The sequence below is a fragment of the Eulemur rufifrons genome, chromosome 17 (genome assembly GCF_041146395.1).
Source record: "Eulemur rufifrons isolate Redbay chromosome 17, OSU_ERuf_1, whole genome shotgun sequence".
NCBI classification, from domain to species: domain Eukaryota; kingdom Metazoa; phylum Chordata; class Mammalia; order Primates; family Lemuridae; genus Eulemur; species Eulemur rufifrons.
Genome location: NC_090999.1, coordinates 49,923,658 through 49,946,130, shown reverse-complemented (window position 1 = coordinate 49,946,130; position 22,473 = coordinate 49,923,658). Strand labels below are relative to the sequence as shown.

Sequence of the window (22,473 nt, the reverse complement as noted above, 5' to 3'; positions counted from 1 at the left end):
ACAGGCCAATCCTTCTGCAAGACAACACTCGACCACATGTCGCACAAGCAACGCTGCTCAAACTACAGAGGCTGAACTTGGAAATTCTCTGTCATCCACCGTATTCATCAGACCTTGCACCAACTGACTATCACTTCTTCCAGGCTTTGGACACTTCTTGCAAGGGAAAATATTCAATTCTCAACAAGCTGTGGAAAACACCTTTTGTGATTTCATGGCTACTCGCTCTCCAGGCTTCTTCGCTGCTGGCATAAACAAGCTACCATTAAGATGGCAAAACTGTGCTGATAGTTTAGGTGCATACTTTGATTAACTGTGCTGCTTCTTGTTTGAGATACAGTAAACTAAACTTTTGATTCAAAATCGGACATTTCATATTTAATGACCTAATATAAGCCTGAAATATAACTAACATTATAAGCTAAATCTATGGGTAAAATCATTTGGGGGTAAGGGGAGATAATCTGGGTAAAATTTTAAATCCATGTTTCGTAGACCCGAGCAAAATCTAAGCTGACAATATTTATGCATAGGATGAAAATGCTATAACCAAATGAGATTTATTTTATTTAAAAGATGGCTGAGGCCCAGTGCAGTGGTTCATGCCTGTAATCCCAGCTTGGGGATGCTGAGGTGGGAGGATCACTTGAGGCCAGGAGTTAGAGACCAGCCTGGGCAACATAGCAAGACTCTGTCTCTACAAAAAATAAAAAATTAGCCAGGCAGGGTGGCTATAATCTATAGTCCTAGCTACTTAGGAGGCTGAGGCAGGAGGATCACTTGAGCCCAGGAGTTTGAGGTTATAACGAGCTACAATCTTACCACTGTATTCCAGCCAGGGAGATAGAATGAGACCCTGTCACAAACAAACAAGAAAAGATGGCTGAAAATCCCTGTGATAAGCTATTCAAGCTACAAACCTTTTGTATTTTTAGTCTTTGACAACTTTTTTCATGAAAATTCAGCTGAGTATCTTTATACCAAAGCTAATTCTTCCTCTACATTTTAAATAAAGTCTACTATTCAAGCATATTGCTCTTTGCCTTGAGATACATTCTCAATTTCACCAAAGTTACCATGGCAACTCTCATTAACTGAGCCTTGGCTAGATTTTTAGGGGAAGAAAAAGGTGAATCTAAACATGAAGGACCAAGTTTTCACAAAAATTAAAACCAGAAAAAGTGCATGTACTACAGGAAGGCATAAGTCTTCCTATTAGGCTTTCAGAAATTCAAAATTAAGACTCAAGGTTAAAATGAACTTTAAATATGTCAAATATCTAAAATCCAATTGGAAAAGATCACCCATCCCCCCATCCAGAAGCTAGAGCAAGCAGGACATACCTGACAGTGCACACCTGTGATCTTACTGGAGCCACATCTACACGGGGGACTGTGCAGAATGAGCACCAGGCCAAGGAGGACACTCAGGGATCTGTCCATAGTTCACACAGCAGCTCTGACACCCAACTCGGGCCATTTTCCTATGAACACACAGATGCTCAACCCCACCATGTATGGCTTTTAATACACAAAAAGGTGATTTCTATGGAAACTACAAACACTAGGACCCACTTAGGACTTTAAGAACCCATGCACAAATGCAATTACTAGATGGTTTTCACTATACCCAAGGAAAACTCTGAGGTTTTTTAATCACTATTGCAATTAAAATGTAACAAGAAAAATTCTCTCCTCACTACACCACTGCAAATCAGAACCTACCACTAAAGCAAAAAATATTTCACAGCTATTATAGAGAGTACTTTGCTATACGTTTGTGTGTGTGTGTGTGTGTGTGTGTGTGTGTGCTATTTAATAAATCTTCACATGTCAGAAGAGCTCAAAACATTCCACAAAAGATCATTACCTGGGAAGCACCACCACCTGGTGCACTGGGCTCTGGCAACTGTCTTAGCTCTCTTGCCTCTTTGCCCGTTGGCACCCTACACCTTGGGGTGCCAACCGGAAAGCAGATAAAAAGATGATTTTGAAAGATCAAAAGTGCTTCACAAGCCTGGTATATTTAGTGACTGCTTTAGAGGGTGGAGCAGAAAAGAACTCCCTCCACATTCTGATGCCTGAAAGATGTGGGAACATCCCATAAAGGAGGAACGCACACAGCAGCCAGAGTGGGGAAGGAGAGTGTCAGACAGAGACCAGCTGGCACGCAGACACCCCTCCCCACCTGAGGGTGGCCTGTCACAACCTGCCCCACATCTGTAACAGCAGCTGGACTAAATTTTTCCTGTAAACCTGAGAAGCTGTTGGTACCTGAGTGAAGCCACCCTCATAAGCCTTTACGGTACCTAAAATTACATGTGCTATTTTGGGCTCTTTGAAGTTTGTTTGCTCTTTCTTTTAGGCTTAGCTTAACTTTAGGTTTTATTTTATTTTATTTTTTGAGATAGCGTCTCACTCTGTCACCCTGGCCAGAGTGCAGTGGCATCATTATAGCCCACTGCAACCTCAAATTCCTGGGCTTAAGTGAGCCTCCTGCCTCAGCCTCCTGAGTAGCTGGGACTACAGGTGCTCACCACCATGCCAGGCTAATTTTTCTAGTTTTTGTAGCGACGGGGTCTTGATCTTGCTCAGGCTGGTCTAGAACCCCTAACCTCAAGCAAAACTCCCACCTCAGCCGAATTTAGGTGTTAAAGCAAGACTTACCCAATGAAATGTCTGGGGCCCAAGCTGGAAGTCATTTTGAAACATATTAATTGCCGTGTGAGTTGTATTTAACTCAGGCTAGTTTTGAGCCCAGGGTCTCATGAAGTGTATGTAACTCACATATCTCTTCATCTTCAGCCATGTGAACTATTTTTCAAGTTGCATGTAACTTGTGCACAGAAAATAAAAAATAAATTTTTCATTAAATTAGAAAGGATCATTTTGTTTTCAAAATTTTTACTCTGTTTTCATAATAGAACACGTGGCCCCAAGGGAAAAAAATTTTTTTTCTAGTGTGGCAGTCAATGTATTAACCATCACACCTTTGCCAAGAACCTGCTAGAAACCAAAAGTCCTAGGAGTGACAGGAGAAAAAACTACGGACGAGATGGTCTCTGCCCTCAATAGACTTGCATGCCTGGAACCACATAGGTTTCGTCTATCCCCTCTGTTCACACTGCAGCCCCTAGTTACTTTAGTAAAATAACCACAATATCCAATTCTGGAAGATTTCTCAGGAGAATGGAAAGCCATTATTGTTCTCTTACCCCTCTCCTATCCTGTGGCTCCTTCTGGGGGGGCCTCTGAGAGGACAAGGAGCTGTCCATTTGGAGTCTCGCCGCAGCCCCCCAATCCCACTCTGCTGGCATGGGGTGGGGTGGGGAGAAGAGGCATCAGGACCGCCACAAGAGGACACAACTTTAAGACTGGCACTTGGCAAGAGTAGGCACACACACCCAACCTGTCAGGGAGCTGAGGTGAGCCTATCTGCACTTTATTTCAGATTTATTTCAGAAAAGGTACTACCCTATCACAGTACCCCAGGTGGCCTAGGAGAAAACCTGCAGCCTGTTTTGCACTTGACTAAAAGCAGCCCAGTTTACCTGCTGCCCCTGTAAGAGTTGGTGACTAACTTTCTTCCAGCCCTGCCTAAGGTGGTAGGTCAAAGAGTAAACACTTTTTAACCACCTATTTTTCTTCCTGAAGGAGATAATCTTTCCAAAATAATTCTATTTAAAAGCTGAATCTGCTATGCCAACATGGGTCCAAGTATTTCCTCAATGGATGTTTTACCCTGTAAAGGTATAATTAACCACAAATGAATTTCCAGGTTTAAGAAGTGATTTCCTACTCTCTTGGTGCAATAACAGAGGGGCCTGTACCTGGTGTTGAAAGTATTGTTTACAGAAGGAAGATCCCACCTCTAGGTTGTTCCAACATACTCATTCTTCCCTGCATAAACCTACTCCACCTCTATTTATTTGAGGCAGGAAGTAAATGTGCAAACAGCATCAATAAAAAGCAGCTGAAGGTGCACATTCTTTGACTCTAATTAAGTTAGGCTACCCGATTCACAGCTGTTCCTACTACTGAAAATGTTTTTTGTATTAAACAATGGAGTTTAAGAGGTATTTTGTTCCATGTTTCCACACTTTACAATTTACAGCTTAATTGTGTAATTCTTCGGCCACTTTTCACACCATGATGCTGCGATGTAGGCGTGAATTGTATTCCTGGACCGTTTCACAAATGCAGAAGCTGAGGCAGAGACAGGGCTCCGCTCAAGGTCACTCAGGCACTAACACAGCCAGGTCTAGGGAAAAGAAATCCACTGTGGTTCATACATCGAGAAGAACGAAATCATCGTGTTACCTCCACACCTTTCAGTGAAGGCCAAATCAAAACACTGAGCCTGATAATTTTATTTAGATAATGCTGCTCTGATAACCAAGAAGCTGTATTTTTATTGTTTCTGCAGCTGTACACAATGAATAACTTAGCCTTGATCTTCCCATGAATAAAATTTAGAAAATGTTTGCCTGGGTAGAAAGAGAACATCCTTCCTGGCCTTTGTAACAGCAGAGACTTTGTTTTCAGTCCTGGGTATTAAAATGTCGACACTGGACCTCTTTCCTTCTTCTGTATGATCTGTACTGCCCTCCTCTTCCTCCCACACTTCAGCACCACCCTTATAAAATTAGGTAGTGTGGACATGTCTTAATTTAATTCCACTGAGTCTAAAAATAGATGGCCAATTTGTCACAGTCCATCATTAAGTCCTTTATTAAGACAAAAGGACAAATGCCACATAGATTTGCTGCCAACAGAGATGCCTGTTGACCAAGAGGTGATTTCTGATCACTACCTTATCAGCATCCATTTTGGTTCTTTAACTTCAGGACAAAGCAAGAGATTACCAGGGAGGATGAAGTGGCTGGTACCACCGTTCCTCCTCTGCAAGCTCTCTCCACAAACATGCTGTGCTATGATCCACTCACCTTGAGAAAAGGCAAGGCAGGTGCACACAGGAAAGAAAAAGAATGCATCATATACCACTTAGTATTCTCATGAGTATTTTGATGAGTTCCTCCCTTCTGTTCTAAATGTGAATATGGGAAGAAAACTAACGATGAGAAAAGTCAAGTTCACCTCACTGGCAAATTCTGTTTCTCTTCTCTTAAAGCTTTAATTCGCCTCCTAAATATACAAAACACAACTATCTCTGCAATCTTTGTCTTTGCTTGACATAGTCAGAAGTTCCTTAAGAGGCCCCTGTTAGACTACATGATCAAGAGTATCAATCAGGCCTGTTCTCACCAATGTGGTAGCTTCCAGCCCCATGTGGCTATCAAACACTTGAAGTGCAGCTAGTCTGAACCAAGGTGTCCTGCAAGTGTAAAATATACACTAGTCAGTAAAGACCGAGTATGAAATAAAGGACAGTAGCATGTCATTAAACAGTTTTATACACATTATATGTTGAAATATTTTAAATATACTGGATTAAATAAAATATTAGAATTACTTGCATCTGTTTCTTTCTACTTTAAAGTGGGTGCTAGAAAACTTAGAATTACATATGGGACAGCCGTGGTAGAGACCACATCATCAGTTCCCGTGGAAGGCTGCTGCTATGGCCTGAACGTGTCCCCCAAAACGCACATGTTGAAATTTCACCGCTGGGGCGGGGTGGGGGGTGAGGGGGGGGCTAAAACAAACAAACAAACAAACAAACTTCATCACCAGCCACTGTGACAGTGCTAAGAGGTTGGGCCATTAGGAGGTGATTAAGTCATGAGGGCAGAGTCTTCAGGAATGGGATTAGTGACTTTGTAAGTGCCTTTGCCCTTCCTTCCATTCCTTCCACGGCATGAGGACTCAGCAACAATGTGCAATCTTGGGAGCAGAGACTGGACTGGATGGGGACAACACACCTGCCAGCACCTTGATCTTGGACTTCCAGCCTCATGTGAGAAATGAATTTCTGTTCTGTATAAGTTACCCAGTCTCAGGTATTTTGTTATAGCAGCACAACAGACTAAAACAGCTGTGCACACAGGGATGCACAATAAATTCCCTGCCACCCTGGTCAAGGTACCCCATGATTTCATTTACATGGTAGCTCACTTCCTTCCCATGCAAAATTCCCCAGGAATTCTAGGGGATATGGTGTTGATGCAATGGGTTTGCATCTGGGGAGACAAAATAATGCACAGAAGTAAGAACAGCAACACAGAAGCTGCCTGTGTATAAGACATGGGAATGCTGATCTGCTGTTCCATTACAAATGCAGGATTATACGGACAATAAGTCTATGGATATTCAGAGAAGAAACTAACACTAGTGACCCAGAAAAGCCGTAGAGATAAGGTGAGTTCTGTCTTCATCTTTGAAGACCAAGTAGATTGTCAAAGTGGGAGAAAAATGAGTAGGGGAGAAGAGGAGAGAGGAAACGATTCTGGGGAGAGAGGATTAGCAAAAGCATGACATGGAGATGGGAAGAGGTGCTGGGCTTGGGAGAAGAGAGCCTCCTCTCCACCCAGTCCCTTGCTCGGCCAGTACTATGTAGTTTATCACTCAGGGGACACATATCTCTTTCTCCATGACCAGCCTGACACCGATCCAAGACACATGGGTACCCCACTGAGTGAAGTTCTGAAGACGAAAAGCAAAAGTCTCGGGTGACTCTCCTTGCCCAATGCCTCACACAAACAGCCCTGCTCTGCTGGTACACAAAGTGGCACAAATGTCCCTTCAACTCTCTTCCTCCACACTTAAACCATGTCGCGCCTCCCCTCTCCTCCACTGTGCCTGACAGCGTCTCCTTTGTTCTCTGCACATACCCGGCCTGGGAGGCACATCAGGAACAAACAAACAATACTCCATCTACTCCTCCTTTTGTCTATCAGCTTCCCAAAACCAACATGCACATGGCCACACCACAGAAGTGGACTCATTTTATTGTCGACTATGCTGCTGGACTTCCGAGATCCCGATTCCTGATTTAAGGTTGCTGAACCTTTGTCAATTCACCCTTGAATCTGCCTTGTTGGTATGTTTCAGATTGTAGGCAATTCTGATGCACAAAAGGCCCATTTAAATCTGTTTGTGCAGAACACAGCATCAGGAGGGAGGCTCTATATGCACAGAGGTCCTTTAAAATCTCCATTCCATAATGGAATATGGAATATTTCAATGAAATGGAACGGTGAGGCACACCCAATCCAGTGGTGCCCAAAACCAAGAGAGGTGTGACACGTGTTCCAATGAGTAACAGAGGATATGTGGCATGTGAGTGTGAGCACTCCCACAATAAAACACCTTGCTGCCCATGCACAGTGACCCACACCACTCACAAGTGAAGACCGTCAATGATCAGCAAGGCCAAGCCAAAGGGCTATCCAACAAGATGCAGCGTCCCTCACAAGCCCTCTCCAGGCCAAAGCACACTGGATGTGACGCTGAGCCAGGACTTCTGAGATCACTCGGGCAAACCGACCTAGCACCCACTCTGCACCAGGTCCGTGTGAGGCCCTGGGGTGCAGAGTAAGAATGTGTTCCTCCGGGAGCTCCCTGGTGGCGAGGGGAGGACAAAACACAGTGGGAGTCTCCAAGTATAACAAGCACAGGGAAACAGGACAAGGACCTGAGGTGAGACTGAAGGGAGAACCACTGTCAGCAGGAAAAGGGTGGAGACTTAGAAACGGTCAGATGAGCAGGGGCTGTTGTGCCAGGCTAAGGGGGTAGCCTTCGGGGTCTCACAGGCCAAGGGGGGTCAAGGAAGGTTGAGAGCAGGGAAAGGCCTGACCAAACATGGGTTCCTAGTTTCTCCCTGAGGATATAGGCCCTAAGTATGAGGGGACTAGGAAAAACAGCACCTGGTACAGTTATGCACCGCTTAACGATGGGGACATCATCACTTAATAATGAGCAATGCACTGTTAGGCAGATTTCGTCCGTGTGTGCACCTCCTAGGGTGCATTTACACAAACCTAGATAGCCCAGGTGTGTCGCAGGCTGTACTATGTGGTACAGCCTATTGCTCCTACGCTACAAACCTGTACAGCAGACTACCGCAGTCGATGTTGTAAGCAACTGTAACATAATGGCAAGTATTTGTGTATCTAAACACATCTAAACATAGAAAAGGTACAGTAAAAATATAGTATAAAAGATAAAAAATGGTATACTTTTATAGGGCACTTACCATGAATGGAGCTTGCAGGACTGGAAGTTGCTCTGGGTGAGTAAGTGGTGAGTGAATGTGAAGGCCTAGGACATTACTGTACACTACTGTGGACTTTATAATCACTGTACACTTAGGCTACATTAAATTTATAAAATATTTTTCTTTCTTCAATAAATTAACCTTAGCACTCTAACTTCGTATACTTAATTTTTTTTTAACTTCAGTAATAACACAGCTTAAACACAAACACATTGTATGGCTGTACAAAAAATTGTCTTTCTTTATATCCTTATTCTATAAGCTTTTATGTACTTTAAATTTTTAATTTTTTTGTACTTTTTAAACTTTCATTAAAAACTAAGACACAAACACACACATTAGCCTAGGGCTACACAGAGTCAGGATCATCAGTATCACTGTCTTCTACCTGCACATTTTGTCCCTCAGTGACACAGATGACCGTATGTGACAGTGCCCTGGGTCTGCACTTCCACCAGGGTTTAGCAGGTGACTGAATCCACTGCAAAAATGAGTTTAGATCTCCAAGGCAGTAACATGCATGAAGCTGTCATCTCCTATGATAACAATGCCTTCTGGAATACCTACCTTACAGTTTTTTCTAAGTAGTACACTCTAAAATAATGATAAAAAGTATAATACATAAACCAGTAGCATAGTTGTTTATTATTATTATGTACCGTATATAATTATATGTGCTATACTTATACATGAGTGGTTTATTTACACCAGCATCACCATAGACATGTGAGTAATGTGTTGCACTATAATGTTACAATGGCTGCAACATCATTAGGCAATAGGAATATTTTAGCTCCATTATAATCTCATGGAACCACTGTCATATATGCAATCTCTCACTGACCAAGACACTGTTATGTGGAACATGACTATATTATCAAAACAGGCTCAAGATAGTATAAAGCATGTTATTCCAACTGCAGGCTGTAATGCTTTCATGGGTCATGAAATCAACACAGCTGATCACAACCAGCATCTTCTTAAAAAATGAACTGAAATAGAATAGAATAGTAAATGTCAGGGTGTGTTGCATAAACGTTAACCATTGCTTTGTGAATCTTTGGCTAAACACATAGGCCCACTTACACACATCATCACATAGCTATCTGGGGTCATGATATAAAACTGTTTTACTCTGGGTCACAAGGTTTTAAAGTCACTTGCTGAAAGTGTCACAGCTAACGAATTAGCATTAAGTTAGTAACAGAAGATCTCTGATACGCCTACCACGGTTAAATAAATACAAACTCATTTTTGCAGTGGATTCAGTCTCCTACCAAACGCTGGCAGAAGTGCGGACCCAGGGCACTCTCACATACAGTCATCTGTCTCTCTCAGACCCACTAACCAGTCCTCCTCATACACACTCCAAACCTAATTCCTTCCAAAGTGCCTCTGGAACTCCAGACCTGTTGTAAAAATGTAATTCTCCTACATCATCAGCTTTTTGTTTACACTTTCTCCACCTATTTGTCTTAATGGCAATCTGGCTTTTGCTCCATAACACCACTTCTCATAAACCCACTCCAGGGGTGGTTGTTCCCCAAATTTCCTTGACTCACAAAGAAGGGAAGGCCATCACTGTCCTAACTGAACCTTTCTCCCAGGCCACATCCTGTTCTATCACCTGGGTTCCAGGACTTCACTCCTGTCTCTCTCTCCCCAACCTTGTCACCCATTTCCTGACCTCCAGGAATTTCCTTTCTTGCCTTAATCACTGAGTTCCTTCCAGGCCTGCCTCTGCTTGGTGGCTTCAACAAGAAGGTGCATGACCTTGGTCAAAGGCACAGCTCCAAGACCTCCTCCTCTAGGCAAAGGTTTCACCTCCACTACACTCCAACCACACACAAGCACCACCACACCTTGGACTTTACCACTACCCGGAAATACTCCACCTTTAAGATCAAGGCTTCCAAATCTGTGACTATACCTTTCTATTTACCCTCTTCTCTACTTCCTTCTTTTTATAGATCTGGTCCTTTACCCTATTATAGGTGGTGCCTTGGTTTGGCCCCACTCCATCCTACCCATCCTGGCTTCACCAGCCTCGTTACCCAGATGGCACCTCAAAACCACCCAATTTCAGTGATGCTCACATTAACACCCTGGGGTCCTGTTTTCCATGCCTTTGTCAGGGCCAACATGTCAATCCCTAAGCATAGCTGCCCCAGTCATTTTCTCTCATCTTGTCGGAGAAATTCACATAAACATTTTTCTATTGGATCCACAAAGAAACTTTATAACTTTAGTTGGCTCTTCAAAACCGCTCAGGCTTTCTAAGCAACCCTGGCTGATGCACTATTGTGTTTTCATACCTCCCTCCTCCCATCAGATGGTGACCCTCAGTATCATTCCTCTCATCCCTGTCAGCCCAGAGAAGGGGCATCCTCCATTCTGTGTGTCTGAGCTCGGGTGGGGAGGCCAGGAGCTGAGAGAGCCTCAGCCACAGACACTGGTCTCTTCCCTCATGAGAGTGTAATTCTCAAACTTCAGTGTGCATACGGGTTTCCCTGAGCGACTTGTTAAAATGCAGACCCCTGGCCTCACTCCCTAGAGGTGAACTCACAGGGTCTGAAGTGACTCTCAGAAGCCTCTGCTCTCACAAGCACCCGGCTGACCCTGCCCCGGGTGGTAACTAAATGTGCCCCAAGTAACTCTCTCCGAGATGACGTAGCTGCCTCAACTTTTGCCCTGTACAATACCAGAAATGGGGAAAACTGTATTACAAATCAGTGTGATGGAAGAGGAAAAAAGCATCAAGGGATATTAAGCCGAGCAGGACTGAAAGGGGAGAGTGTAGAAATGACTATAAATATTAATCCCTGAATTCCTGTTCTAGCACCGAAATGGGTTCAAGCTTCTCAACAAAAATGAAAGATGACAAAAACATACTAATGGCTAACTCTCCCACACTCTGAATTCAGCGTTTAACTAACAGCAAACTTAAACTGAACTTACCAAATAAGTTTAATACTCATTTTTATATATTTTCATCTTTGAGCTTTCTACTAATACTTTTTCTAATCAACATGATTTAGAGAAACACTGGGACTAAACCGTCAGGATACCTTTATCCTAATCCCAAAACTACCACTAACTCCACCATAGATAATTGAGTTGACAAACTTCTGAGCTTCAGTGGGGATTTGACGTGGTTAGAAGAAAACGAAGGTGTTCAGACTAAGGCGGCAATGGAAGACCATTCTACATTCTACAACCGTCCAAAAAACAGAAGACATGAATAAATCATTCCATCACAATCTCCTACGAATGTTCTCTCCCACCAGCTTCCCCTAGAGTCCCTCTAGGCCTGAATAATGATACTGTTTTATAACTTTTAAGCATCACAGCATGAGGCAGCATCTGGTGGGGAGGCTCATACAGGAAGGAAGAGATCTCAGTGGTGTTTGCTACTCATACCTTTTGATGTTTCAACAAAAAGCCAAGCATTCCTTGAAACCAGTCATAATAGTAGCAAAACCAAAAAGACAATTGATGAATTGAATGTAGAATCAAGACCAAACCAAGAATAAGGATGCACCAAAACTATCTTGGATGAGAAGAAGAGAGTAAAGTCCACATCACAAAAAACCACAAATTCCTATTAAAATTTTTAAAAGACAAAGAGAGGAGGAGGGAGGGTAGAGAGTAAAGATAAGGTAAATTCTTCCCAGAGTGAACTACTCATAGTAAGACAGTTAAAACAGAAACAAGCAAAAGAATCAGGAAAAAAGAGAAAGGGAACAAGAACCGTAAATGGACATCAGATGGCTACATTGTGCTCATTCCACCAAAACTCAAGCGGTGAGAACTGATCAAGAAGTAGAGCAGAGGAAGCTCACATGGAAACCAAGACCACCTTTTGAACTTACAAGAAAGACACAATCAAAACACATTAAGAGATAAAGTAGAACAATGTGCCATAGTTTTTAAGCACACAGTCTTTGAAGTCAGACACACCTGGACTGTGATACTGTTTCTGTCACCACTTGGCTGTGACATTGAACAAATTACCTAAGTTTGTCCAGCACTTGGTTTCTCTACCTATAAAAGAGGAATAACTCTCCTTTCCCCAGGGTGGTTGTGAGCATTGAGACGACGTGGATTGAGTGGTTAGGGCATCGTGCCTGGTAAGTGGACACTCATGTGATAACCCTCGTTAGTAAAGTATATTTGAGACCATGGAAAATTCCAAACCTCTCCCAAGTTTCCAACTTTGAAAAGCCTGAGAAACAAACATAAACTTTGGGATCAAATATCGGTTGCTCAACTTGTCTTTAGCTGGAAATGACTAATATCGATTATTTGTATTTAAAAACACCAGCACTCTGAAAAGTTCCACTTTCAACTGTCAGAACATAGCTTATCCATCGGCCCTGCCCAACATACATCCAAGACTAGAACACAAAATACGTGAAACTAAAAACCAAAAAACTCTCCCAACTACATGTCCCACGCCCAGGCGTGGCTGACAGAGACCACAAAATGTGTCCTAAGTCAGATAAGCAACAATGCCTTGATCTGCCCCAGCGCCTCTGACTTCCCATTGTCCTCTGTTGCCCAAACCCAGTCCCCTTCCAAATCCCACAGCTTCCTCCTTTCCATCATTAATAACCACCCTTTCCGCTCCAGCTTCACATCACAATCTCTGGTCACCACCGCCCAGCTGGACCTCAGCACCAACACCTCCCACAAAGCCCCAGCTACAAGTACCACACTCTGGCAGGCAGGGCTGGCTGGCATCACGGCTCTTCTTGTACCATGGAGACACCCAATCAAAACCACATCTCACCCTCTGCCAAGCCACCCTGGACAAGCCCATTCGTCTTGCAGGTTACTCTCCTTCCCTACTACTGGGATGTGCCAAGCCCTGGCCTGAATAAGAGGTCTGGGCCTCGCTGGCACATGGTTCCTGAGGGAAGCTGGCTAGAAGCAGCCCTGAACAAGCCGCTGCTCAGAAGCTGGTCCTCCCCACACCCAGGAGCCAGACCTGCAAGGGGCCCCTGTTCTCAGCTCACTGCACCCCCAACCCCAACAGCCCCTGTGTGGAACAACCCTGCACTTCACCTTAGACAGCGAAGGCGAGGTCAGAGCCAGGGCAGAGAACAAGGGGGAAATAGAAACATGAAAGCTATTTATGTTTTCAAGATGCAATTAAGAATTCCTTGAAATTTCATTAATATTTTGTACAGAGCAACAGCAGGTCTCTTAAGGGGTTGATTACCAAGAAAGATATTTCCCGTGAAATTTCAAGTTCTTATTAGCATTACTTATGAGCACATCCATGGGTAGTGTCCTTAGGAATAGAGACAGTAAGGTCTAAGTTGTGGAGGAAATCCACTGGATTCTCTAAAGTATTCCCCAGTCATAAGATCCTTTTATTTATTTATTTTTTTAAACCAATCACAAATAATTAGGCAAACCCACACTCAAGGCTTTCAGTTGCTTAAACATTTGAAGTATTTCTCCTCTCAAACCAGATTCTCTAAGTCACTACTGGGCAAGGCCAGAGCGTAAGACTTGATTTAATCAACAAGGTGTCCTTTTGGTGTCTGAGTTGTAAACACTGACAGAAAAGGAATCATACCCGTGTTTTGTTTTCTTTCCAGGGCACACACAAAACTATCCCAGACTCCCCAATATAGAGAACAGCTTTGCTCACATAAAGAGCTCTTTGAAGATAATATTTCTAAACAAGCCCATCACCAAGGGAAGGCTTTCTTTTTGCTTTGTTTATTTTGAGAGGTAGGAGAGACAAAGTAAGCACAGCAAAAAATTTGTATGCATTTTCTATTTCCTTAAAAAAGGAATATAATATTACAAGAACTTTCCTTGGGAGACACAATAGCAGCCCCATTCATAACTACTTGCTCAACTGCAATCTGCAAACTCCCTCTCCATTTTCTTGCCAAGATTACCTCTCCCGTTCTCTAACCTTCATGATAACTCCAGCTAAATTTAGTTCCTTGACCCAGAGTTTTCCCAAAAAGAACTCCCCATCTTCAATTTTTGCAAAAAGAACTCAATTTCTTAAAATAGACTCATTTTTATTATTTGAATATATTTTACACAGATTAACATAACATCTATTCTGCAGTACTAATTCTTCTGGAAAAACTAGTCCTTTAATTTAAACAGTGGGATTTCCGCATCAGAGAGAATCTTCCAAAGCCCCTATGAGCAGCAGACTTGTCTGCACAGTCTCCTGTCAGCAAAATTCCCACAGCAAAGAAGCTATAAAGTTAGCTTTCAGGGCCTACCTGAAAATAAAACTTAAAAGTCCATTTAGTATTATTTTAAGTAACAGGAATGAAAAACTTAGTTCAAAATAGATCATAATTCAAAAAAAAAAAAACAAGGCAACAATAATCTTAGTACCATAATTATTCAGACCAAAACACCAGTTTTGGGTTTCTGACAGTAAAAAAAAAAAAAAAAAAAAAGGAATTTCCCCACTCAAATATTCTTGCTGGGGTCAATTTCAGAATGATACCGGACACACCCTATGGAAGGCAGCTTCTAAGGTGGCTCCCAGGAATCCCCTCCCCTTGACTTCATGCCTTTGTGGAATTCCCTCCCCTTCAGCATGGCCTGGATTTAGTAACATGGTTCTAATGAGCAGGAAACTGCAAAACTGGCAGACATCACTGCTGAGAACAGGTTACACAAAGACCTGGCTCCCGGCTTCCTCTGACTTGCTCTGATGGAAGCAGTTGTCGCGTTGTGAGCTCCCCTATGGAGAGGCCCAGTGCAAGCAGCTAAGAGAAGACTCCAGCCAACAGCAGCAAGGTTCTGAGGGTCCCAGTCCAAAGACCCACCAGGAACGGAGTCCTACCAATACCAGTGAGTGAGCTTGGAAGTGGATGTGCAGCTTTAGGAGGGACCCAAAGCCGGAGGACCCAGTTAGGTGATGCCAGATTCCTGACTCTCAAAAGTGCTGATATAAATGTTTGTTGTGTTAAGCTGCTAAGCTTTAGAATACTTCGTTACACAGTCATGGTTAACTAAATACATATCCCAGACATCCTCTGCCTCCCAACACATTGATGATTAGCTCTCCATGACATCATTTGAACCTATAGGGTAAAGAGCCACTGTGTAAAGCAATTATTTCCTTTTTTGGTCCTAAAAATATGCCTCTTTAAATTTTTCCTTCATTGCCATTAATGTTAGTTTTTTTTGAGACTTAATTAACAAATCTATACGTGCAAACTGCATATTTAAATTTTGAGCAGTAATTTTAGGTTTAAGTCATCCTAACACAGAGGCTACCTGTTTCTCTCTTCATTCATTCATTGAATAATACTCTGTACTCTTCTCTGGGGACTTTCTAGTTCACTGTGGTATTATGGCTTATTAAGTTGTGTAGAATTCCCAACTTCAGTCCATATGTCAGGAAGGATTTGCATCATCTAACTGCAATACAGAATTTTCCATTGGAAAAAAAGATTAGATTTTACCTTCAGGCTGGCATCCTAGTACAACCATCTACAATCCTGTCTACCATGAATCTAATTCATAGCCTACGTATTACCTCCATCAGCCAAAACATACAGAAAACAGAGCATCATCCATCCTCATTAGTAACAAACGATACCAATCCAACACTGGGCATTAAGTTATTCATCAAATATGTAACAGATATGATGTCAAAAGACCCTCTCATAGTTGAATTTGACCGGGATGCAGAAGTCAGCAAAGGACTCCCTAAATAAGTGAGCTGCAATCTGAAGAAGAAACAGGTCTGACTAGGTAACGAGGGAAAGGAAAAGGAACAGCACAGGTGAAGGTCCTGGTAGGAAGGAACACTGGAAGGAAAATGTCAATGTGGCCGGAGCACAGAGCAATAGGGCAGCTGGGGAGGCTGCAAGAACTGGACTGTGCAGAGCCCACGAAGCCCTAAAGGTATCAGATCCTTAAAAACCCACTAGAAGGTTTTAAGCAGAGGATTGACCACAACAGATCAGAGTTTTGAAAGATTCATCTGACTATGACTAACACAGATAAAGGATTGAAGGAGGCCAGAGATGAGCGGAGAAACAAATCAAAGACCACGATAATAGTCTAGCAAGAGATGCTGGCAGACTTCAGTGGGCTAGCAGTGGTGGGACAGAGCGGTGAGCAGATTAGAGACATTTAGGAGGATGATGGCTGGATATGGGGAGACACACACACACACACACAAACGCACAGATTAGCAGAGCAAACATAATAGAAGGAAAAGAATTTTAAACTCGAATAAAAAGTTCAATCAAATGGTGAGCTTTTCTGAACACAGCATTCTTAGTTGCTTGATCACCATCTCCCAAAGCACTCCTCCTGCGATTCTTTACACATAGAGAATGCTTAGTATCTGTAAAACAAATACAGCATTCAGACACCTCATGTATCTTAGGTGTACCTTCTGTATGCAATGTATCTGGTAAATACCACTTAATCTTATTTAAGGTCCTTCACTAAGGACCTCTCCTAGCCAGTCTGAGTAAAGGAAATTTTCTTTAATAACAGCTTTATTGAGATATAATTAATATACCATATAATTCACCCTTGTAAAGTATATAATTCAGCAGTTTTTAGTACTCACAGAGTTGTGCTACCACAACTACAATCACTTTTAGAACATTTTTTATCAGCTCCAAAAGAAATCCCACACCCATTAGCAGTTAACCACCATTTCTCCTGTCACCCTGGGCCCTGGCAACCACTTATCTACTTTGTCCGTCTGGATTTTCCTATTCTGGACATTTTGTAGAATACGTGGCCCTCTGTGTCTGGATTCTTTCACTCAGCCTAATGTTTTCAGGGTTCATCCAAGTGGTAGTATGTGTCAGTACTTCATTCTTATAGCTAAAAAATATTTCATTGTTTGGATATACCACATATTGTTTATCCATTCATCCGTGGATAAACACTCAGGTTGTTTCCACTTTTTGTCATTATGAATCACGCTTCATTTGTGTACAAGTTTTTCAGTTTTCATAAGTATATACCTGGGAATGGGACTGCTTTGTCATATGGTAACTCTATGTTTCATTTTTTAAAGAGCTGTCAGACTGTTTTCTAAAGTAGCTGTACCATTTTACAATCTGCTCAGCAATGTATAAGAGTTCTAATTTCTCTACTTCTTTAGCAACATGTTATCATCCATCTTTATTTTCTTTTAAAGACAGGGTCTCCCTCTTCACTTAGGCTGGAGTGCAGTGGCACGATCATAGCTCACTGCAACCTCCAACTCTGGGGTTCAAGCAATCCTCTTGTCTCAATTTCTAGAACTATAGGCACATGCCACCATGCCTGGCTATTTTTTTTTTTAATGGAGTCTCACTACGTTGCCCAGGCTGGTCTCAAACTCCTGGCCTCAAGTGATCCTCTTGCTTCGGCCTCCTGAAGTGCTGGGATTACAGGGTGAGCCACCATGCCCAGCATCAACTTTTTATTATAGCTATCAGGTGGGTATGAAGTGATATCTCACTGTGGTTTTGATTTGTATTTCCCGAATGACTGATGATGCTGAATACCTTGTCATGTGCTTATTGGTCACTTGTATATCTTCTCTGGAGAAATATCTATTCAGAACTTTTGCCCATTTTAAAATAGGCAATTAACTTTTTACGTTGCATTGTAAGAGTATGTTTTGCTTTATATGTTCTGGAGCCAAGTCCTTTATCAGATACATGATTTGTCTTTTCACTTTCTTGATGGTATCCCTTGAATCAAAAAGTGTTTTAATTTTTATGATGTCTAATTTATCTATTTTTCTTTTGTTGTTTGTGCTTTAGTGTCATAGTTCAGAAACCAATGTCTAATCCAAGATCACAAAGATTTACTATGTTTTCTTCTAAAAAACTGACAACTGTGGCTCTCACATTTAGGTTAACAATCCATTTTTAGATAACTTTTGTATATGGTATGAGATAGGGGTCCAAATTCATTTTTATGCATGTGGATAACCACTAGTCCCAGCATCCTTTGTTGAAAAGGCTGGCCACCCACCACGAAAATCAATTGACCATAAGTGTTAGAGTTTATTTCTAGACTCTCAATTCTATTCCATTGATCTATTCGTATATCCTTATGCCTTACCACACTGTCTTGATTACATTTGTGCTCCTTCCACCAGAACTGAAGTGGTAAGAAATGATCAAGAACTAGAGCCATACTAAAATATAAAATATGTAAAATTAAAAACAAAAAACTTTCCTAACTACATTTCCCAAGCCCTGGCTTGGCTGATAGAAACCACAAAATGTGTCCTACTGAGTCAGATAAGCAACAATGCCTTGATCTCCCCCAACACATCTGACTTCCCATGGTCCTCTGTTGCCCAAACCCAGTCACAGTCCCCTGCCAAATTCTGCAGCTTCCTCCTTTACATCCTTAATAACTGTCCCTTCCACTCCAGCTCCAGAGTGCCTTATGGCTTTGCCAGTATATTTTGAAATTGGGAAATGAGTTTTGAAGAACTTTGACTATTCTACATCCCTTGCATTTTCCATGTAAGTTTTAGGATCAGCTTATCAATTTCTGCATTTTAAAAAAAAGGCAGATGGTTTTGCTAGGGACTGCACTGAATCTAGTATATATCAACTGGGCAGGGCGGGGGGGATTGTTTTCTTAAAACTGTCTTCCAATCCAAGAACAACTGATGTCTTTCCATCTATTTAAAAGTTTTTTTAATGTTTGATATTTTGTAGTTTTCAGTGTGCAAGGTCTTATACTTTTATTAATTTTATTCCTAAGGATTTTACCACTTTGATGCTATTATAAACTGAATTGCCTTCATTTCATTTTCAGATTGCTCATTGCTAGTATACAAAACTATAATTTTTACACATTCTTCTGGCATCCTACAATCATAATGAACTCATTAATATTAACGGTTCTGTTTTTTAGTAAATTCCTATGGATTTTCTATAAACCACATGATACCACTTCGAAATAGTTTCACTTCTTCCTTTCTAATCTAGATGCCGTTTATATCCTTTTCTTGCCTAACTGCCCTAGCTAGAACCTCCAGCACAATGTCTATTAGAAGTGGTGAGAAAAAACATCCTTATCTTCTTCCTGATCTGAGGAAGAAAGCATCAGTCTTTCACCATTAAGAGTGATGTTAGTTTGGGGTTTTTCATACATGCCCTTTCCTTAGGTTGAAATTCCTTGCTATTCCTAGTTTGTTGAACATCTTTATATCAAGAAAGAGGGCTGGAGTTTATCAAATGCTTCTCCTGCACCTGTTGAGATGATCATATGACTTTTGTCCTTTATTCCATAATATAGTCTATTACAGTGATTTTCATAAAATAAATCATCTCAAATAAATCTTCTGAACAGAGATTCAGCCCTTCATATGTTTCCTGAGTCCAGGGCCATGAGTTCTCTATGCACTCTGCTTTCTTAAATCATGGCTACCTGTGTATTTAATACCAGCCACATAATTCCTATGTATTCCATGACCAAAAATCAGCTTCCTTAAAAGTGTTTATAACTTAAGAGATTTATAAATACATATTATAATCTCTTATAATATAAATTTATGAAAAGCCATGTTGGAGGAAAAACTGTACATTTTTAACGGTCTGTTCTTTAAATGAAACTACTCCAAAGGAAGTTTTCTTCAAAGGACTTGGGATAATTGTTATGCTGACTTTCTAAAACAAAATTAAATTACAGAATTTCTAAAATACTAAAGATGACAAGCTTTCAAGCTACATTCATACCACTTTGATGTACTGGGGGAGAAAACTATGCTTATGTTATCACCATACACCTGACGGGCACTACAGTTTACAGAATACTTTCACCTTCTTTAGTCGGTTTTTTTTTTTTTTTTTTTAAGCTAGTCAAGTGAAGCAGTGGGAATACAGAAGGAACAAAGGAATCTGTAACCGGTTGTGATCAATTAGTTGTAAACACCACTGCACTCGGAGCAGCCAGTTGATTTTTATTAAAAAAAAAAAAAAAAATCCATGAAGTAGGGCAGGTGGTATCATCTTTATCATCCCCTTTACAGAGGAGACAAAAGTGAACTTCCCACAGGTTAAAAGGTCTGTGCAAGGTCACACAGTTCGTAAGTGGTGGAGCCGGAACCAGGAAATTAGGTCCACCAATTCCCAATCACATACCTTTTTCCTCTACATGACACCCTTTCCCACTTATAAAAAAAAAAAAAAAAAAAAAAAAAAGGAGGCAAAAACTTAGAATGCAACATATGTGTCAGTAGGAAATTTCCACTATCCTCAGTTTTCATTGAAAGCACATTTCTTTTGAGTATCTATGAATCACTCTCAACTTTCTTAAAAACAACTTGACTAAAAGCATGTTTTTAATACTCTTCGACTGACAGAGAATCTTTAGTGTCCTCCAACCTAACCATAGGCTTCACAGACATGTAAACAACCTTTAAAACTTGTCTTTAGAGCTTAAGGAAAGTTACATGACACTTAAAATATTAATCCGGAGAAACCCCCTTTAAGGCAATTCTGATGCCAAATTAGGGTGTGTGTCACTGAATGTTCTACAAAATACTGATTAAAAATGTCATTCTAGCTCTGTGGATAGCTATTTATCAGTGATCAGAGATAATTAACAGCAACGACCACTTGACTACTTATTTTCTATACAGATGAGAGGGATGGAACATCATCTGTTGATGAACAATACTGTTGCTCAGTCACAGCACAAAACATTAAATCAAAATAACTCATGATAATCTGAACACTAGTATGCACCTAGCAAAGGACAAAGTTTCTATTGATTCCTCTCATAAAGAAAGTATCTGTACTTAGGACTCTTTATCTTCACTTTCTCCTTGGAGAACCCAATATTCCCTTAATCTAAAAAGCCTAAAAGAGTCCATGCGATTTCAGAGACAGCATATCCTAAGTGGTCCCACACCCATGGGTTAAAGGGGAGAATTGCTGCCATAAACCTACCCTCCTGCCTAGTGACCAACGGACTTTAGTCTGACATACTATCGTCCTGCTGGGCATTCATCACGGGTGAGGGCTGGGTAAAAGATCTGAGCACGCTCTGGGGAGAAAGGAAGTTGATTTAGATCACTGCTGTTCCTCCACACCAAGCCAATGAGATGAAGAATTCAAAATTATCTGCAATTTGCCCAGGGGTTTCCTGGGAGGCTGAAGAAGGGGAACAGCTATGATAACTTTTTCTCAATTCTGCCTGACCATTTGCAAAAAACAGGTTCTTCTCCCTTTAACCTGCTACTGACAAGACTAGAAGTAGGTAGCACGTGCAGGGGTGAGCATGGTGTGCATCTGGCTGTGGCTGAAGAGTGGAGCACAGTGTGGCGGGGTCACCCCTAGCCCACTGGCCTCCTGGCATGGGAGCTTTGGCCAAACCTTATTCACTGATTGCAGGCAAGAATCTCTCCCTGGCCATCCCCAACTCTGACAACTCTTTATAATTGCTGGCCCGTTCAGGTACCTTCTAGACATCAAATCCCACATCCATATCCCAAAGCTGATTTCCAAGAGAAGGTGCACATAGACTAAGTCTGGATCTTACCTTTTGGCTTCCTCCAAGTGGCACAAATATTCGTAAGCGATATTCTGCCGCCTCCTCTCATCCATCTCCTCTGCAGAGAGCCTTTCATCATCCACAATAGCTAGAAATAGAGGATAACAACACATGACTTATAAAGGCAGTCTTCATTAAATAAACACCCGAGAGAATCAACTAGAAAAAAAACTCATGGGCCGGGCGCAGTGGCTCATGCCTGTAATCCTAGCACTCTGGGAGGCGGAGGCAGGAGGATCGCTCAAGGTCAGGAGTTCGAGACCAGCCTGAACAAGAGTGAGACCCCATCTCTACTAAAAATAGAAAGAAATGATTTGGACAGCTAAAAATATATAAAGAAAAAAATTAGCCAGGCATGGTGGCGCATGCCTGTAGTCCCAGCTACTCGGGAGGCTGAGGCAGAAAGATTGCTTAAGCCCAGGAGGAGTTTGAGGTTGCTGTGAGCTAGGCTGACGCCATGGCACTCTAGCCAGGGCAAAAGACCGAGACTCTGACTCAAAAAAAAAAAAAAAAAAAACACTCATATGCAGCTCAACATTGAACACTCAAAGACAGATGTATTGAAACACCAAGCATAGAGAGAGATTTGTCTTTAGATTTTACAATATTCTATTATTTCTAACAAAAAAGCAATACTGAAGTATTGGATTGAAATTATTAATAGAATGAGAATAGCAATCAAATTTCATGGACATGATGCCATGGGATTTGGACAGCCTCAAATCAATTAGAGCACTGTCTTAACAGCAACAGCTTTAGCCA

The 22,473-nt window shown here is 41.6% G+C and overlaps 1 protein-coding gene across 1 annotated transcript in view; it reads right to left on the bottom strand.

Annotated features, from left to right (window-relative positions):
- Positions 1 to 22,473, bottom strand: part of IQGAP2 (IQ motif containing GTPase activating protein 2) — a 278,338-nt gene that overhangs the window by 210,574 nt on the left and 45,291 nt on the right. The window contains exon 2 of the mRNA XM_069492248.1: positions 21,700 to 21,799. Coding sequence (XP_069348349.1) covers positions 21,700 to 21,799 — 100 coding nt within the window. The remainder of the gene's footprint in view (positions 1 to 21,699; positions 21,800 to 22,473) is intronic.